General features: G+C 44.1%; 1 protein-coding gene across 4 annotated transcripts in view; it reads right to left on the bottom strand.

The window, feature by feature from the left end:
• Nucleotides 1-3,692: 3,692 nt before the first annotated feature.
• fam49a (family with sequence similarity 49 member A) overlaps nt 3,693-20,470 on the bottom strand; it is a 33,937-nt gene continuing 17,159 nt past the window's right edge. Inside the window, exons 2-13 of one of the 4 annotated variants that reach the window (XM_048250199.1) lie at nt 17,956-18,013; nt 11,997-12,091; nt 11,617-11,696; nt 10,106-10,227; nt 9,460-9,565; nt 9,041-9,177; nt 7,647-7,724; nt 7,417-7,533; nt 7,191-7,270; nt 6,811-6,937; nt 6,601-6,671; nt 3,693-6,282 (exon numbers count right to left, since the gene is read on the bottom strand). In XM_048250199.1, the coding sequence (XP_048106156.1) occupies nt 6,219-6,282; nt 6,601-6,671; nt 6,811-6,937; nt 7,191-7,270; nt 7,417-7,533; nt 7,647-7,724; nt 9,041-9,177; nt 9,460-9,565; nt 10,106-10,227; nt 11,617-11,686 (972 nt within the window). In that variant the 5' untranslated portion in view covers nt 11,687-11,696; nt 11,997-12,091; nt 17,956-18,013 and the 3' untranslated portion in view covers nt 3,693-6,218. Of the gene's footprint in view, nt 6,283-6,600; nt 6,672-6,810; nt 6,938-7,190; nt 7,271-7,416; nt 7,534-7,646; nt 7,725-9,040; nt 9,178-9,459; nt 9,566-10,105; nt 10,228-11,100; nt 11,181-11,616; nt 11,703-11,996; nt 12,092-17,955; nt 18,014-20,470 lie in introns of those variants that run through there. The other 3 variants (XM_048250198.1, XM_048250196.1, XM_048250197.1) reach the window with 3 other exon arrangements.

Here is a 20,470-nt window from a genome sequence, read left to right as displayed (position 1 = left end):
ATGTGCCTAAATGGGATTGATCTGACCTTACTCATAGGTTATCCACTATTTCAGCGGTGACACATTTTATGAGCTCATAAAACTCACATAAAAGAAAAAAACATTTTTCACAATGGAGGAGGATGTTTCCATTGTTCCTTTCTATAGAATGTCTAGCACTGCCTCAGTATCTGACTACAGACTCATCACAAACAATTCAACATCAAAAGAAAATTGGTGACCAATTGGCCAGATGGCCAGTCCACCCCTGTCTAACTCCACTGTATGTTCACGGAGAACTACCTCCTCAGACTGTTTGCTAGTGTTCACAAACGTTTGCTGGAAACACAGGGAAAATGGAAACCGGTGTTTACGAAATTGAACGCACCTCTGTTCTTCACTGATTTACTGTGATCTTTTGGTTTGCTCTCGTGCCCCACCTGCTACAACATTTGCTACAACCTGGCACAATGCATCTATTCATGTTTATTGTGCACTGTCCCTTTTGAAATAAATAAATAAATTACATCACATTACATCCATCACAGTCCTGCTGGAATGCTCCACACGCTGGAATGAGAGCCATGAGAGCCATCATCAGGCAGGCTTGCGAGTGCAGATCTTGGCAGATGGCCGCTGGACGGTGCCGTCTCAAGGCCTGCCTGAGCTATTCTCATCCATCTCTCCGAGCCCCATGCCAATAACTGCACTCTCCTCTGCCTATCGATTGGGGACACAAAAGGAGATTGTGTTGCCATCAATAAGCCAGCAATCCCCAGCAGCACTGGCCCTCCGAGTCATAAGTAAGAGCTGCTAGCTAGTTCTTTTTATTTTTTATTTCTGAAGAGAAGAAAGAAAGACAAACAGAGAAAGAAAGAAAGGTAGAAAGAAAGAAAGGTAGAAAGAAAGAAATGTGTGCGTGTGTGTAGGAGACATAAAGGAGTATGTCCATTTTCTCCTTATCTCTGGTCTTTAGTGACTCATTTCCCAGTGTGCATGTCAGTGAGGCATCAGAGAAAGGAATGGGGACTCGGCCCCCTCCTTTTTTAAGATCCTTGTCACAAGCTGCAGAGCAGCGGTTTCCATTCAGCACACCTTCACCACCGCAGTCTGTCTGTCTGTGACCTGTCTGAATCATCCTCCTTTTTTAAAATGTGTGGAAAAATCAACCACAATCAACAAGCTAGACTGGCTAGAGCCAGCAAAAACAAAGGCTTGCATTTTGTATTTAAAAAAACTCTCTGTGTTCTTCGAAGAGACACAGAGAGTAAGTCCATGTCTGATGGGGTCGTTATCTCATTTAGAAAATAATAAGAACCTTGTTTCAAGCCCTGAGGGAATGTTTCAGAGGGAAACTATGATGATAAAAATGATATTCAGAGTGAGGGGGACATCTCTTAAACAAGACTGGTTTTTTCATCAAATGTCAGCTGAGGTAAATTGCCGTGGCAACCCATGACGGAAACGCTTTTAGCCCTGTGTGCTTCCTCGCCTCATCTCTCATGCCACCCTGGGGTCACTGAGGCCAAGGCCGCTCTCAAGGCTCTGACCTTCTGTGCCGTCTCTCAAGCGGTCACACCTCTCTTAATGTTGACCTTACTGCTCTCTTTACCTAAATGTAGCTGAACTGGATGACCTCACAGGCACAGTATGACCGTAAAGCTTGAGATAAGCCATTCACCTGATGAAATTGCATTTAATATTTGTTGTTCCCGGGCTCTCTTAAAGAAGAGATTTAGATCTCAATGGGACTCTCCTGGAAAAATAAAGGATACATTAATACATACTGTATATAAATTCTCAGAAATGTGTGACAATAGAAAATTGAGGTCAACCTCAAAGGACAGGCCTAGGCCTGGTGACCAAGAAAAGGATGCAGACATTTAATTTAAGTTTGTATGCCAATATCACACTAGAACTGATTAAATACACTGTAGCTATATACACAGACGCTGTAGTATAGTATTATAGTATATATACTTTTTTGATCCCGTGAGGGAAATTTGGTCTCTGTATTTAACCCAATCGGTGAATTAGTGAAACACAAACAGCACACAGTGAACACACAGTGAGGTGAAGCACACACTAATCCCGGGCGCAGTGAGCTGCCTGCTTTAACGGGCGGGCGCCGGGGAGCAGTGAGGGGTTAGGTGCCTTGCTCAAGGGCACTTCAGCCGCGGCCCACTGGTTGGGGCTCGAACCGGCAACCCTCCGGTTCCAAGTCCAGGGTGCTAACCAGTGGGCCACAGCTACCCCTTCACCTACTACCAAATACAATTCAATTCTGTGGGAAACACTGCATCTAGCTATACTTCTCCCACCCCAGGGTGCCCCACACACACTAGTGCTTCACCCATCTCTAGGATCCCCCACACAAGGGTCAATCTATCCTGGGGGTCCCTCATTCAGCTCGCACATTGGGCATGCCTCCGCTGGCCTCATGGCAAGCCATCCCACTTCTGACACCACATGTAGCGAGGGGAGCGAGGAGAGAGAGCGCAGTCACCCCACCCGACCTCAAACGCCGGGTCTTCGAAGAACCAAACCTGCAGCTTGAGCTTGACCGGTATGGTAGTCAGAGCGCATACTCCACTCTAGTGACGGCACTACGTCACATACACCTATGACAGTTGTCTGAAATGAAGGCCTAATTTTAATGGCCTGCTGCTAGTCTTGACACATTAGCCTGGCAGGGGAGTAGTGAGAATGATGTGTAAGAAATTAGAATATTAGGCCTATTTAGCACTGGCTGGCACAGTGCATTTGCTAAAAGTCTAAATGTGATGATGTACACATTATCGCTTTCTGTTTGTTTGCTTTCTGTTGCGTTCAATCCACACTGAAAGAGGTCAGCAAAAAAGTAATCACTGGTCATGACATTGCTGTGCTTTCAGGGCAAACCTGTAGGATTTACTGACTGCTGTTTCAGCAGAACTGGCTGTGCCATGCCATGACTCCCCCAGTCCTGCTTAGGAGATAAGAGAGAAAATGCAGCCAAGTAGCCTATAGCCCACATAACAACTGGACCACGAAAACACCTGGAGCACTTCAATTGTGCAAAAGCTTCAGCAAAAGTTGGAGCTGGCCACGGTTCATTAGACTACTCGAAAAAGGCCGTGCTAAGACAAGGCAATCAGATTGCTCTTATGAGTGCAAGGGAAAGACCTTTATTAAATGACCACGAAACACCCACAGACTAAGACTTGAAACAAAAGTTGTTTTAGTAGTAGGCCTAATCTTCACAAGTGAGTGAGCTGCGTTAAATCACCGGTATTTCGCCAGTTGAAGCTTGCAACACATCAGCCCATTGTTGCACCTCGTGTTTTCTGGCTGCAGTATTTATACATGGATGTCATTGATTTAGCCCCATCCGCTCCTATCATTTTAAACATTATAACAATGCAAGGTGAGACAGTTGGATGTCCAGTACACTTCTTGAGACTTACCCCTAATGATTTTGCGTATGTGGGTGTCACGCCAAATTCTTTCCATGGACTTTATAGACACACATTTCGTGCGTAACACTGCCCCCAAGTGTACAGTCCTTATCATTACACTAATATATTTTGTATACGTGGCAACCACAAGTCTGTAATATTATGGTATATTTTGGCAAGTGTAGACCATGTTTAGGCCTGTTCATATATTGTATTTTATGTCTTTAATGTAGGCCATGCTGTTCACAGGTAAGAAATAAGTACAGAAATTGTGAGTGCTGAAAATGTACCAATTTTATTGTTGATCCACACATCCATTCCATATGCAACAGGCAAGTGGCACAGGATGTTTATATAAAACAAATCAGCTTAAAGAAATATTAAAACAAACGTCAGTTAACACTTATCTCCTCAATATTCAAAAATGATTTGCAAATGTTTCACCCTGCACTGTAAAGGCATTGTGTCTATCAAAGTTGATGTCTCTTACAAAATGTTTTTGCAGAAACTGTAAATGCATTTACCTTATGTACAATTGCAATTGATATGGAATGCTATAGCTCATACAGTTAATACACCATGAGTCAGCGGTATATACTGTGAATATAGTAAAATAAGTATTATTTTACTTCATGGCTCTATTAGTAATGCATTGGTTAGTTTATGGCTTTTCAGATGGGTTCTGACGATCCCACAATTCCAACAAATCAGTTACCTGTGAACATCTATGGATGTCTGCCCAAATTATTTTTCTTCCCATAGCAATCACACACAGACACACACACACACACAAAGATCTGTTTTGAATGAAAGCGCAACAAAATTCACAATTTTTTTTTCTAGATCTACAACTTGTGCTGGGCAGAAACACTGTTGTTTACTTGAATGATCAAGCGTCCCAGAGTGGACTAACAGTAGGTGATTGTCTGACACATTGGTCCACTCATGCCCCCATTATAAACGGTTAAAAAAAAAAAAAAAAAAAATACACACAACACAGCAAATTCTGTCATTACCAAAATCCACAAATCAGATACATTGTGGCATGGCCATGAGACAAAAAGCTCATTTGTTCGAAGCATGTGACAGTCATACCAATCTCACAAGTGCTCCAAACATGCTGAAACTATCTTTGTTTGTATTGATATGCAATGCCCCCTCACTGAAGTTCCGTTTCAGGAATAGAATCCACAAAAGGACTCAAAATGAGGGCAAAAGACCACTTAGGTTTTCAACCTGAACTTGTGTGAGCATGAATCTTAATAAATGTTCAGCAAGATCATCCTGAAGGACACAATCGAAGAACAGCAGCACAGAACTGGTTGCCCCCTGGCCAATGCAGAAACCTGACCGTTTACTCCACTAAGTACTTCACAAGTAGCATTTCATCTGTAGCAGGTGTCTCAAGCGCTTTTCTGTACAGCATCAATGAAGCAGAGCAAATGAGAGAAAACAGGAAGGGAAAACTTGCTTTTTTTGAATGTCTGCAAAGCCAAGTTAGAAAGGTTAGGCAGCTTCTTGGCTTGACTGGAAGATGAGATCACACATTTTATGACTCATCATTTCTGATTGGTAAATGTCCCAATCAGTCATGTTTTGATATCTATAAGCAGTCATGATGTCAGCCATGATGACAAGAGTCAGTACTGCATGCATGGACTATGGGGTGGCTTCAGTTTTGACAGACAGTTCAATTAAAATGTTCACAAGATTTACAGATACCCGTTTACCTGGAAGCTATGCAAGACACTCAAGACAAACTGCACCAACATAAGCACAAACCTCTCTATTCCCACAGGCTAGTTCTCAAACAAACACGATTTACTGTGCTGTCCTGTACTGTCGTCCGCTCACACTGTGGACATTTCCTGTCACACAAGTGCAGGTCACGGACATTTATTCCTGTTTCTAAAAGGTGGTTATTAAAAGTCACTTAAAGCTTGTGTTTTTTTTTTACTTTTTAAATAGGCTGAATAACATTTGAATCAAGAGTGCCTAAACTGTGTAGACGGGGCAGTTTACAGATATGAGGATGAACACTTCAGGTCATCTTATTTTATTTCACAAAGTAAAGTAAATGTTGAGGAGAACTTAGGTTCCGTGAGAAGTTAACGAGCCAAAGAAAAACCCAAGCAGTTGGAAAACAAAAATTACAAAAGATAAAAAAAAATACCATCAAACTTCCAAAACCAGTTTATAAACACATCAAGTGAACAAAATTCAACACGCACACCAACAAACGAACAAAAAGAACATTTGGTTCCGGGACTTTTATGTGGCACGTGGTCTCCCCTTGGGCAGTAACACATTTCGCACAAGCACAGTTTGTATGCATTAACCTACCAAGACCATCCATCAATACACCAATACTGCTGTAGGCTTCCAAACCCACCATCCCACGGACACAACACAAACAAAACGACCCCCTTTGGTTAAATATGATCACTTCATTATATTGGGAGTGCTGTAGGTTCAGATAGCTGCATGGCAAATGATTTTCAAGAGTGTTTGTAAGGCTTCTTTTTTCTTTTAAAAAAAAAGGCATCATTGATTTTGTATTTCAACAAACAGTATAGGCAATCAGCGATGGTAGATTGGATTTTATAGAATAAAAAGGTACATTTTCTCAATGTTTCAGTGACATGGAGGGAATGACTATGTAAATACACACAAGTATTAACATCAAGTCCTTAAATAATGTAAACATATACATCTTTGAGGTCAGTACATTGATCCTCCTCATATATATAAAAACAAATCAAACAAAAACAAAACAAAACAAAAAAAAACAAAAAAACAACTTTACTGAAGCATAGTCCTGATGTTTTTCGGAGTGGACTCGTCATTCAAATGTTTGGTGGTGAACCTGAAAAAAAAAAAATTGCAATTATGCAATTTTGTCATTACCCCTTCCATACAGCGGAGACCAGCAACACGGACCCCCTACAACCTTTTCCATTCCTTTTCTAATAGGCTAGTTAAGCCATGTCAATTCAAGTGGAAACTATATCCTGAAACAGTAGCCGTATAACATCATTAACTTCATTAGACCTAACGACCTAACATTAGACCTTAGTTAAATTTTATATGTTGAACTTTAAAATCCTGTGACTTTTCCAGGGTTTTCATGAGCATGCAAACTCTGGAGAGAAGATACCCCAAGAGAAGAGACCCCAGGACCTACTTCAGGGCATTTAGAAGACCTTCCACGTTATCTGTTGGCTGTTCTTTCAGGACCTTTATGCATCCTTTCATCTGAAAGGTGGAGAGACAGAACAGAAAAAGCATGAGGCAAAACACCACAGGTCTCACAAGAGTCTCTCCACAGAACAGAACTTCACATTGAGAATATAATATAATATAATATAATATAATATAACAGAACAGAACTCACATCAATTTTGGAGGACTTGTTGAAGGCCCCGTTGGGGTGCACGTGGTCATAAAGGATGATGACGCCCACCATCACCCGCATGCAGAAGAGCAGCGTGTCTTCGCTGTTGAAGCGACTGCTGTACTCTCTACAACCGTATGCACACAGACACAAACACAGATTTTACTAGTACACAGATGCTTCAGTTTCCACTGACTTGCACTGGAAAGATGTAAAGCAGAGTCTTGTCTCCATTCATTGGGTGTGTTGGTGGATGTTCGTTGATGATGCCAAGTTCACAAGCTGTTAATGATCCCTGTCAGCTCTGAAACTCTGCCAGTGAATCTCCATAGTATAAAAGGGCAGTTTAAAACAGTTGGGGTCATTCAAAGGTCACTTACGGCGTCTCCAGCATGACCTTACACACACTGGCCATGGTGCTCAGACAGTCTGTTGTGTTTTCCAGGGGTAACGTCTTATTCTGTACACACACACACACACACACGACAGGGAGAAACTATTAATTAGGCCAAAAAGACTTTCAGTGTACACAGAATATTGTTAAATCATTGATTGTATTAGTCACGGTTTCAGAGGGGGGTGGGGGGTGTTAACAGCCATGCTTACCTCAGTGACAAAGTTTGTTGTGGCGTTGCTTAGGGTCTTCAGCATGGGTGTGGCCTCTGCATAAAACAGGGACATCCGATTGGCCATCTCGTTGTTGACCTCATTCTCAATGTCCAGCTAGGAGTCAGAACAATGTTATGTTTCATCTTGTAATTCTAATACTGCTTTTCCAAAAAAATATTCCGATATGTTTGATCAGGGGTGTGGGGATTTGTCCAAGATAAACTCACATTCATGTTATTTATCCTGTTTCGACTGATAGTCCTTCTGTAGTAACTGAAGTCATTCTGGATGGCAGGAATTCTCATCTAAATGGGACAGCATTGGAACATACAACAAAACAAACAAAACGGCAAGACCATGAGAAAAACATTAGAGGAAACAGATGAGCTCAGAGTTTCGGTGTGGTCATTCTTTTTACGTTCACATATTAACGGAAATTTTGATTTCAGCAACTCAAAATTAAAAAGGCCCCAGAGATTTCATAGCACAGTGCATTCTGCACTTTAAAGGCACCCTTAACAATATTTGCTCTCGGTGTCCCCCTTCAATTGAGAAACGGAACAGTAAACAAACTACAGTAAATATGCATCTTTTGCATCAAAGTATGAACATAACTCTGATATAATATAGAGGAAGTGCACAGACAGCAGTCTGTAGGATCTCCGATTTCCTGTAGCATAGCAGCTCTTTTATGTTACAATTTCGAAAGGGGGGGGGGGGTGCTGTTTTCTACCCAAAACCAGAACGTTTTTAGGCCTACAGAGGGCCGCTCAGACAATGGCAGAAGAACCGTTCGTCATGTTACGAGGTTATATGCCATCATAATGATTTTGGAAACGTTATGTTAAGGTAAAAAAAAAAAACTGTTAAGGGTGCCTATAAAACCAAAACAAAGCTATTGCTGGGACACTTCCATTCAATGAGACATTTTGTTGCAGCTACTTCCCGAGTGTGGAGAGGCAGGAGAGAACCGAATGAATGGCATAAGCATTAATGTTTAGCACCACCCACAACCTTTTCATCTAAACTGTTCTGCATGCAGGTGAGATACTTGCCCCAGATTGTGCTTGCTTTAGTAAGCATTCATGTTAAAGTGGCTAATAGAGGGGGCGCTGCGGCTAACAGCGCACATACCACATCCAGGTCCACGGGGATCTGGGCTCAAGTCCGACCCTGATCATTTCCTAATCCTACCTCATCTCTCTCTCTCCCACTCACCTCCTGTCACTCTCTTTACCTTCCTATCGGTTTAAAGGCACCATCTGCTGTTGCTTATGTACAACACAACAGTTCATATTATTCAAACAAACACAAGTTTGGCAAGTGTTATAAACAAGAATAGATTTCGTGCCTGCTCCTGCATCTAGGATCCCTGAGGATATGATTGGCTGCTTCAGACCTGCAGTGTTCCATAATCATGCCAAGCTAATATAGCTTTGAATATATGTTCCTGCAAGACACAACTTCTTCTGATTATTTCTTATCGAGAGAGAGAGAGAGAGCAGAGAGAGAGAGAGAGAGAGAGAGAGAGAGAGAGAGAGAGAGAGCAGAGAGAGAGAGAGAGAGAGAGAGAGAGAGTGCAGAGAGAGAGAGAGAGAGAGTGCAGAGAGAGAGCGCTCACCTTGAGCTCGTCGAAGCGCAGCGTGAAGTGCAGGATCTCGGCGAACTGCTTGGCCAGGGCCTGCTCCTTCTCCAGGTGCTGCATGGGCGTGTAGGGCGGACACGTCAGACACTCCAGCAGGCTCTTCAGGGCCTTCTCTACCAGGGGGGGAAAGGACACGCAAAACGTTCACATGGCCATAAGACAAAAGACATCTAAAGGGGTCCTCTCTATGGGAAAAGGCAGGTAACGCGTAAATATTCTGTAAATACAAAGACACACCCCAACAAGCGAATAGCGCTTATATTCTGGTGCACGACACAATCATATGCTTGGAACATCCGCTGTATTAAAACGTCAGCGAACTGACACAGATACTGAGCAAGACCAGCAGGAAGACAAGGGTCCTCATGTTGACCAAGGCGTGCCGAAGGGCGTACCCAGCCTGATGGAAAAGCCGTAGAACTTCTTGAGTCTGATGACGAGTGGACACACCGAGTTCCACGCTCGCTCCTGCAGGAGCATGTCACTGGGGTTCTGGATCGCCTGCAGACACAGATGCATTGTGGGATTTGTAGACGCCACAGGGCATCAGTGAATCACACCAAAGACTCCCACTCCACAAAGCATTAACAGACTTTACTAATGAGTAGAGGCACCGGGCAAATGGATGAGTACTGACTACATAATACAGATTTACAAAACGTCACTTTGGTCATTTACGGCACAATAATATGCTTGAGGCAGATTAAGTGTTGCTACACCTTCAAGGCTGTGTATTGCTCATACAGGGAAGATATTTATTCATGCCAGGGACATTTTATGTTTGAAGCCAACTAAGATCTGGGTTCATGGGTGGCTAATGGATAATTGGCATGAGTCACCTTGTCTGTCTCCTTTATAAACGTTAAGGTAACGTATGTGAGATTGTGTTTATCTGTATGTGAAGGTGTGTCTGTATGCGTAGGTGTGAGTTTGTATAAGTATATATACTTTTTCTAAGTATATATACTTTTGATGGGTGCATCTGTGCGACTGAGGCACAGACACTGTGTGTCTGTGTGTGTGTGTGTGTGTGTGTCGTACATCTCGTATCTCCTGTCCTGCTCCTTTGTATGCCTGCAGGCCTGACAGGATGCTCTCAGATTCCTGCAGCACGGCGTTCACCTGGTTCCACACCTCCCGCTCGCAATCTGTAGGCTGTGCATCTACACACACACACACACACACACACACACAAATCAGTACATGCAATATAGCAACTAATCTTCAATATTAATACGTTTACACATTTGTAAATGTGTAAACATTGGTAGGATAAATGCATTCTATTATATAATGGGAGCTTTATTTCAATTCGAAGATCAACATAGTTTTATCACAAATAGATGGTGATTATATGTCAGACCATCAATTCAATATTGTAATCTCTGTCATTATTCCCAGGTACTTTAATGTCAATTTCCATTGGTCACGTGACTGTTGCCATCAACCTGGCTTTACAAAACATTAATGCAGGACCCAGGCAAGTCGAGCTTTGGAGTTTGGTGCTTAATAATCAGTGCTGGGGCCAGAAACCTTTAAGGTTAACAGCGTCAGTCCACATTAGTGGGCAGGAAAACAGTGCAAAGCAAAGCAGGCAGGAGAAACCTACTTAACCACCTCGGAGAAGCATGCTTTCATTTAAAAAAAAAATAGCAAACATGTTACTTATATAGTGCTTCTATTAGTAAACAAACAACAACATGTCTTAACTTGGATTAAAGCTGAGACACAGATGTCATGCGAGTGCAAGTGAGTGATATCTAGTGCGGGTGCTTTGCTGCTGAATTGACTATATGGAGTGGCTTAGTTGTGCAGTCTACAGAGGAGTGTACATTAAGGAATGGTGGCTGTGAATCAGCAACACACCATGCAACAGAGACAACACAACATGCAGAGCAGACGCCACAACACACAATACAAGGAACAAGACTATACAAACATTGAAGAGCATAGACACAACACAGAATGGAGTCGACACAACGTGCAAGACACACTATGGGGAAGGAAAAGACAGGCCAGGCAAAAGCTCTGCTCACTTTCAAAGTCAAGGAAAAAGTTTGGCCCCTGGTCAAGGTCTGTGCAAGTGAGAACTTTTAACAGATTCCCCATTTGGTATCTGAAAGAGACAAGCGAAAGACAAGAGGAAGGTGGGGACAGGGGGACAGACAGAGAGAGAGGGGGGGGGGGGTGTTGCGTGAAAGTCGTGAAAACAGCTCCAGCAAATAGGAGGAGTCTATGTGAGAGGGCGGGGCTTGGGATTGACTTGTGCATGATTCCCAAAAGGTGACAGTGAAACAATTTTCAGTTTCACATATGAACACTGAAAATTCATTGCATACGCTTTAGTGTCAAATTAAATTAGCAATGCAAATTTGTTAACGGTGTTGAAAATGTCATATTTAAAGGACATTATGCCATCTAAGCACCATCTTGAGAACAGGGCCCACATAATTCATGCCTGGGTCCTGTCCGCCAGTGTAAACCACCTGCTGATTGGACAGAAAGAGTTGAGTGATACCTTGCACCCACCCAGACTCCTCCTTCACACTTACTTTCAAAGTCCAGGAAAAAATGGGGATAGTTCTCTATTTCCCTTGTCAGGACTTTGAGTAGATTACCCATTCCAGCAAACCTGATCAAATACAGATGTTTCAAAACACAAATATCAAGTCAAGTAATATCATAATAAAAAGCATTTGAGTAATATTACTGAATCTTCAGAGCATATCAAGATTACAAGACCGTTAAATAATAATTGTTATTAAAAAAAAAAAAATTGTACTGTAAGTATTAATCATCTGCATACAATAACAGACATCCCCACCCAAGAATAAACATTTTAAAATAAAAACAAACAGATTTGTCACATCTCAAGAGAAAACACTTGGAGAAGAGAAGACTGTCTGGCCAATGCTTGCATATTTGGCATTACTAGATGACTGCAGGATGCCAGCATGGCATTTCTGGAAGCAGAGTCAGGAACTAGCTGGAGAGTCACTCAGCTGAGTCATCTGATCCCAACACATCCTTCACAACACACACACACACACACACACACAAAATCCTATAGGGTCACAGCTCCGTTCACATCTTTCATTGCATGGAAATAAACAAAAATATTTGGCTTTATTGCTGCCATTCACCCTGCAACACATGCATGCACACACACACACACACACACAGAAAACCTTGCACTCTCATTCAACTCCAACCTAATTCTCATAAACACACTTCTCTTTAGATACCCTCCTCGCTCTCACTCCCCTCTAACCACACACACAGGCTGAAAACAGACTCGACTTTGTGCTTTAACCTCAACATGACCTTTCTAAGAAAGCCGAGGGGTGCGCACATTCATGCGTTTGCGTGTGTGTCTGTCTGTGTGTGTGTGTCTGTGTACTCCACTAAGTGCTTGTGCACTCCTGTGGTAGATATGATTACTGCGTGTTTCATTGGGAGGCTGGGGCAACCCCACAAGGCATCTGCCACGTGGCAACACACATAGCAGCTAATGGAATCAGATACTGGCTCCCCAGAGTCTCCGAGCACCAGGCCTCCTCAGCAGCATCAATACGCATGGCTGTTTGTGTCCAACTCGGAGATCATGGATGGGTGTGGTCGCATGCATGCATGCATGCATGCATGTTGGTATGTGTGGGAATAGACTTTTGACATTCACCTTGGTATTTGTTGACGCGACTCGAATGACAAGACCATACTCAAGTATATAATTGCACCCCAAGCAAGAAGATTCGCGGCTTTGTGAAAAAAAAATCCACAACTTCCTGTGGTGCTGATATCTCAACAGCCGTCAATACTTAACATCACAGTGGGCCCTGATGACTCTCTAATAAGAAAACACAGCACTGCAAAACAGCTTCTCACAGAACCGCAACATCAATGATGAGGAGCACTACCACCAGACGCCATGACTGATTTTGGCCTCAGGATACAGGCATGCCCCCCCCGGTGTGGTAGATGATCCTGCAGGCATGCATGCGCCTCCTGTAATGAGAGCTGCCCTGGCTGACTGGCAGGATGTGCTAAATGACAGATGCACAGCTGAGAGAGACTCTGCAGCTGTGGGTGCAGTGCCTCTGGCAGCCACAAGGTGGTGCTGCTGGTACAGAATGAGGAGATCTACAGGGAGCTAAGGGGCTGCAGCAGAGGCAGATGGATCGCCTACGATGGCTGTTTCTCAAAGTCGAGGATCCTCAAGGATTCGTGCTTAGTAGAACTGAGCCCTGCCGAGTCAAATCCTTCAAAGATGAGGCAAGGCTTCTTCTTAGCATTCGGAAAACACAATGGAATAGACTAGCGAGTGTGCAGGAAGTGCTCGCTTCTTTTTGAAAAACATTGAATGAACCAGTCATTCTCCCACGTCAATAAATTAAATTACACATGTTTGATTAATTTGCCAAAATAAACCACAGAGCAGCAACCATTAAGCAAAATCATAAAGAGAAAAGTGGACTATTTAGCTCAAAATAATTCTCATTAGAAAGTAAATGCCTAAATGCCTTCTTTACACAATTACGGTGTACGGTGAGTTCAAATTTGTCAAAATGAACTGAGCCCATACTTCATTTAAGCTTCTTCACATAGTGACAATAAGACGATGTTTACATTTGACAGTGAACTGCCTTGTTAAGTACAGATTTTAAATCCTCCATAAATGTGCTCACAGGATTGTGGGTGATCCGAGCATGCAGAGGACACCTACATGAATCATCGAAAATTCAGCAAAACAAAGGACTTTGGCCTTGGTAGACACTGATGGATGCTTGACATTGGAACAGTACTTTGGCAGGACTTGATGGTGTAACATCCTTCAAATAGAAGGCTTGAAGGATCCCACCTTGAATTTGAGAAAAAGCCGATGTGTGCACACCAGGAGGTCAGGGTTCAGAGGATTAGCCTCAGCCAGTTAGCCGCCACAATCTTTCAAAATGGCGTCTCACACGTAAGTCACTTCCGGCTACACTTTCAAAATCAAGCCAATTAGGTATGACATTACTGGATGATACAGAAGTATGTTGCCTGTGAGGATTGGCGGATGAACTGGCAATTGCTAGGAGGATCTGCCAATCAATGGACATATATGACCTGGGGACGCCACTTTTGAACATGGCAGCAGTCCACTGAGTATATAGGCTCATTTGAGTTTAGTCAGCACTGTGCAGATCTGACTGGACTTTTGTACAATGCAGACATGTTTTGTGTTATGTCCTGCATGCATCACAATTAGTCAGATCTGCGCAGCGCTGTTGAACAAGCCTTATTTTTGGCAGAATTAGCTAGCCTAGCATCGGCCATTGAAGTGAATGGGGACAGCGCTTCCTCACTTTCTCTAGTTCTATAAAAAAAAAAGTGCCATCTGTAATACCTCCTAGTGCACATCCTCACATTACATATGCCACTTTTTCAAACATAAATGTCAACAACATTTTGACTATTTGATGGAGATTTCTGGCAGTTATAGGGGTGGTCCCAGGTCAGTTCATCCATATTCAAACCATACATCATGATGATGATCTAGAATTAGTGTCTGACTTTCACCAGGTATCCCTGACTGGAAACTCCAGTAGTAAGCGATGAGTTAATTCACCACCATGTGAACACTCACACAGTCAAACACACACACACGGTTACACACACAGTAGAGGCACAAGAGGATGTGAGTACAATACGTGTTCGATGGGGGCGGTGGCAGCGTAGACTCACCCCGGCTTCCTGTCCCTTGTGTTGTGTAGTTAACCATGCCAGATTGGCATCTCTACCTTCCTGCATGTGCTTGTTTGTGAGCATGTGTGTGTGTGTGTGTGTGTGTGTGTGTGTGTGTGTTGCATACAACTGGGCATAATCCCCATGCCATAATCAGGTCATATATGTCCATTCTGTGCCAAAACAAACACCAGCGTGAGCATTAGAAGAACAGTTGGACTTTAACATCTATCCAACAATAACACAATAGCTCCTCAGAGCTTAATGTAATATTAATATTAAGTCATTGAGTTATGTCACTCTGGAGCCTAACTCAGAACGCTTGTTTAAATTGCAACCGCAAGCAACACTGGTTATTTGACTCATCCATAAAGCAAAGTTGGTAATAAACCAGAGATCCTCCTGCACACACACACACAGTCATCAAGACTAGAGACCGACTGTGATTAATAGAGCAGTTGTGGCTGGTGCCTGTGGTTTGTGGAGAATAGAGGAAGCATTAAGATGAAGCAATCACCTTTCTCTGGACTGCACTGAAAGCTCTTATACCAGCTTTACCGTCTCTACCTTAAAAACACACACACAACCCCCAAACCTTAACGGTAAACGCAGAGAGAGAGAGAGAGAGAGAGAGAGAGAGAGAAAGACTCAGCCTCTCTCTCCCTCAAAGAAAGAAAGAAAGAAAGAAAGAAAGAGAGACTCTCCTCTCTCCCTCACATATACATACCAAAGCATGCAGTATATACACAAGGGGCTGCATATCCCAGATGCCTGAAGGGTTGTGTTGGCCCAGGCCCACTGGTCCCTCTGCTATTGTTAGCTCCATTGGAGCTCTGCAGCAGCAGCCAGGCTCAGGTTGGGGGCTGAGGCCCAGGGAGCCGGCCGTCATTCAACACCACTTCCTGTTTGTGAGGAGCACCAGGGCCAGGAGCGGAGGCCAGGCACACAGGCAGCGCGGCACCGCCGCAGCACAGGCACTCGGACAGACCCACTCCGGTCAGGAGGGAGGTCATGTCGTATCGGTCAAGATCTACAGTGTTCTCACAACTGGAGGGCTCGTCAATTCAGGGTTTGGAGAGTGTGTCGGTGACAGCTTCCGCACGTTTAGAGTCGGTGGAGCAGTCTGCTAGAATGCGCCAAGAACAGGAAAGTGACTCAAACTTGTAAAGATCATGAATGTGCAAGAGAGAGTAGGGGTGCAAATCACAAGTTTCACCACAAGTTTCAGATTTAACTTTGTTACTGATAGGATCAGTAGATGGAATTAGTTTATCGTTGTATGGTTCTGGATGATTGCAGTTGGATGGAGGCATCAGCTAAACCCAAGCTATTTAAAACAGCAATCATGTCCACAGCTGCGTGTTTTAAATCAAAAACTTCCATCTGAAATAGCTTAACTGCTGAGGCAAGCTAATAAGTAATACTAACAGAGAATTGCCCCAAAATAATTCCACATCAATGATCAGCCTACCAACGGGGGTGAGTACGTTTTCTTAGCTGCCATCAGAGCTGTAGGCTACCAAAGTCCTGCTGCTTCTCTAGCAGGCGGTGGTAGCGTAGTGGTTAAGGAGCTGGGCTAGCATGCAGTAGCCAGAAAAGTTGTGGGTTCAATTCCCGGCTTCCACCGTTGAGCCCTTGAGCAAGGCACTTAACCCCAAGTTGCTCCAGGGACAATGTAACAATGGTCTTATAATATAATTGACATATGGAAGTCGCTAAATGAATAAATGTAAATGTTCTCCGGCAGCGTCAGCTTGTAGATTGATACTGGAAGTAGAGGCAGATGTGTAAACACTAGTATGCAAGATGGACCGCAACAAGCCTGTATCACGCCTTCTACAGCTTAGTAAGAGAGAAATGTCATGCAAAAAAAATCTTGGAACTGGTTTCTCAATGTTGATGCAACCGCGCCGTTTGCTTTCAGGTCGGTGCATAGACGTAGATCGATGGATAGCTACACCCCAAAGAGAGAGTACAGAGGCAACGCATACGTGCATGTACACACACACACACTTCTGGTCTTCACACTCTAGTGTTGTTGTGTGGGTGGACCTGACTGTTGTAACCTCACTTCACCTCTACACACACACACACAAAGTGGTAGTAGCAGCTGCAGCGGCATAGTGTGAGCCTTGCTTTCATGACAAAACACACACCAATGAGCAGTGTGTAACCACACACACACACGCCACCACTATCATCACGCACACACACATTTAAGTACTGAGGAGCCTAGTAGAAGAGCCAGTGCGCAGCGGTTACCACTTTGTTTGAAGCTGCCCCCACAACAAATAAACAAGTTGAAACGAGCTTCCCTCCCGTCAGTCAGGCAAACGCTATGCCCGCCCGCCCCCCGGCCCGCTCACAGCCAGCAGCTGCCCTGTTAACTGCCTGTTTATAAACATCAATGGGCCAGCACCAGCAGCGGCTCCATAGGAGACCCAGTTTATATACAGTCGCGCTGAGTGTTGGCAGGTGGGAACCAACACCACACTGTTGTTGGTCGTAGACATCATATTACACACACAGAGTGGAGGTTTTACAACAATAAAAACACATGCCCTTGCAAGTGAAGCAGGTCCCACAAGAAACACACTGGGAACACATTGGAATCTTTCTGTGCAGGGGGCGTAGTTTGAAAGTCAGCGCCAAGGTGCTGCATGTGGCCTAACGTCTCATGGACATGTTCTGCTGACCCTGCAACCAATTCCCCTTTTCCCTCTCCGTGACGGACCGACTCTTCCAGCTACTGTTCAAAACCCAGCCAACAGAAACACAAACTACTCCACTTGTTTAGACATTGTCAGCACATAAACACCCCCACCACCACACACACACACATTCCTTGTGTCTTTGGACAAAGCCGAGTGACAAATATCAGACTGTTAAAGCAAATGAACTGGGAGCAGCAGTGCCAAAGATGACTCTCCCTGGTGGCCGGAGCTCATGTTTCTTGTGTAGCGAACGCGGTCAAATTTTGCAATATATTGACCGATACAAATGGCTGATTATAAAAACACGGAGCCAAACAGGACGGCCTGTGTGTGGGAGGACAGATGGTGGATATTAGTGAGCTGCTGAGGGGAGATGTGGTGCTTCAGCACGGACTGAGCGTGCTCAGAAAAAAGGGATGCCTGAATCACCCTGTATCCATGACGATGGGTTACCTTATCTGGAGGAGGACCTGGGTGGAACCCTTCTAAAACATCCGCCTGCTTGAAGCTCCTGAGAAAGGTGGATAGAGGGAGGGATGGAGAGAGGGAAGGATGGGGAGAAGGAGGGATGGAGAATGAATGAGAAATCAAAGAAGAGGGAATGGGAAAGTGGAGGAGACAAAGAAGGAGAGGAAGAATTAATACCATGCGTAACCTCTAATTAAGAACTCTGACATTTCATAGCACTCCCTCCGAGGTCTTTGTGCAGAGGAGTATGTGTGTGTGTGTGTGCGTGTGTGTGTGTGTGTGTGTGTGTACATTTTGCGTCTCTCTGGCGACCTCCGCTTTCTCTTCGTTAAATCCGTCAGTTTAATTATTCACGTCTCAGTTGGTTATACCACTGTTGTCTTGGTGACTGAGGGAATGTGAAAGTGTGTGTGTGTGTGTGAGACACAGTGTGTGTGTGTGTGTGTGTGTGTGTATATATGTCAAGTGCTGAAAGTATGTGCATGTTTGTATATCTGCTCGACATGTGTGTTTTCACAAGTGTTCACAGATGTACACAACTGATAACAGATGCACAGAGGTGTGCAACTGATTGTGTGTGTGTGTGTGTGTGTGTGTGTTTGAGTGCATTTGTATGTGATTAACTCATGTCCCCTGGCTGTTCTGGGTGAACTGGGGTAGCAAACATCCAATGACACATCTGACTGCAAACCCCCGTTTATGGCTGCCTGCTTACCGTGTGTGTGTGTGTGTGTGTGTGTGTGTGTGTGTGTGTGTGTGTGTGTGTGTGTGTGTGTGTGTGTGCGCAGCTGTAGTAATGAATCGGTCCCTGCAGGGCTATCCTAGAATGAGGGGTGGTGGTGGTGAACTCCACAACACTTTAGCCAGAGCTGCAACGTGAGACAAACAAGTCCCCCTGCAACAAAGGCGTGCTCTGAAACTGACCTGCACTCGCTAAAAAACACAGTCTAGGTCATCAGCAGCAGCATCACAGAACTTAATAGCATCTGTGACGCAAAAAAACGTTCCGACACAAGAGACTCGATAACACCTGGCACTTGCAGAGAAGTGTCTCTTGTTGGAGGTGCTAAAATGTTACCGCTGCTCCACTGGTGTCACTGACTGAAAATTGGACGACTCGGATTCAAGACGCTTTGGACAAAAGCATCGGCTAAATATCAGTCAACTTCAACTTTAACCTTGTTATACAGCCTACCAGAATCTTATAGAATGCCCATTTACACAACGTTGATCACCGCTGAGGAGTAAACCACGATAAGACCAACAAAGACCTTATCTGACCATCCAAGACCACTTTCAGCCTTCAGGCCCTCCAGAGACCATCGGACCCACCCTGACAGATCCGTCTGTTGCTATAGAAAGTGGAGGAAGAGGAGGAGGAAGAGGAATCCTGCTTAGCAACAGTCACCCCGATCTCCTCATGCATGTGTGACCACACACACCACGCACACACATGCGCGCGCAGACACACACACACACAGATACGGACTCAGACTGTGAGCCTGCGTGAGGAAAAAGGGAACTGAGCAAGCCCACGGGGATCCCTCCATCTCTCCTTCACACACACACACACACACTTACAGACACATGGCCTTATATGGGCATGTGGATCCCCATCCCCAACACCCCACTCCACACTGATCTGGCCGAGTGCTTCTTCTCTACCTACTGTACACAGCTACAGTATATTGCACACAACTCTCTTAAATATGTTGCCCAACATGGCTCTCTGAATGGCATAATGTTTATTATTAAGTATGGGGTTTTCTAGACTGGATGCTCCAACACGTCGAACAATGAAAAAGTCAGAAGACAGAGAGAGTTTACAGAGATAAGCAGTTTGTGTTTAAGCTCATCCCAATGCATCTCTCTCCACTGAGCGTAACCCACTACATGCACACATACATACACACACACACACACACACACACACACACCGTCCGTCCATCCTTTTCCATCAGGACAGGTAGGAGGGTCAGGAAACAGAACCCCGCTAAACAAACATGTTTTTCAGAACCCACTTGGAATGTTCCAGAAGCACATCACATAACATATGACACGGAAACAAAAACATTTTTTTTTTTTTTTTTTTTATGAGCGAGCAAGAGAGAGTTTGGGGTGGGGGAGGGGGGGCTTAAAGCACAGAACATTTCTGAGCCCGAAGTTATATAATATTTAATTATTATAATGAAGTATATAATACTCTTTTCAAAACCAGGACACACCAGAATTCCAGCACAGTGCCTGAGAACCCTAAGTCTGGAGAATAAGAGAAAGAAACAGATCGTCATACCAACCATGGAGTAATAAGTAATCGCTGGAATTACGGTAATGAGCAAACCCATTACCCTTTGTGTGCAATGATGGCTCAGTAAGATGCCAGAATGTGTGTGTGTGTGTGTGTGTGTGTGCTAACGGACGACTACTGACCTGCATCTCCTTTGAGTCTGTCTGACAGAAAGGGGGGAGGGTGGTGGAGGTTACCTTTTACCCTACGGTA

The sequence above is a fragment of the Alosa alosa genome, chromosome 8, assembly GCF_017589495.1.
Source record: "Alosa alosa isolate M-15738 ecotype Scorff River chromosome 8, AALO_Geno_1.1, whole genome shotgun sequence".
NCBI lineage: Eukaryota > Metazoa > Chordata > Actinopteri > Clupeiformes > Clupeidae > Alosa > Alosa alosa.
This window is presented reverse-complemented; position numbering and strand designations above follow the sequence as displayed.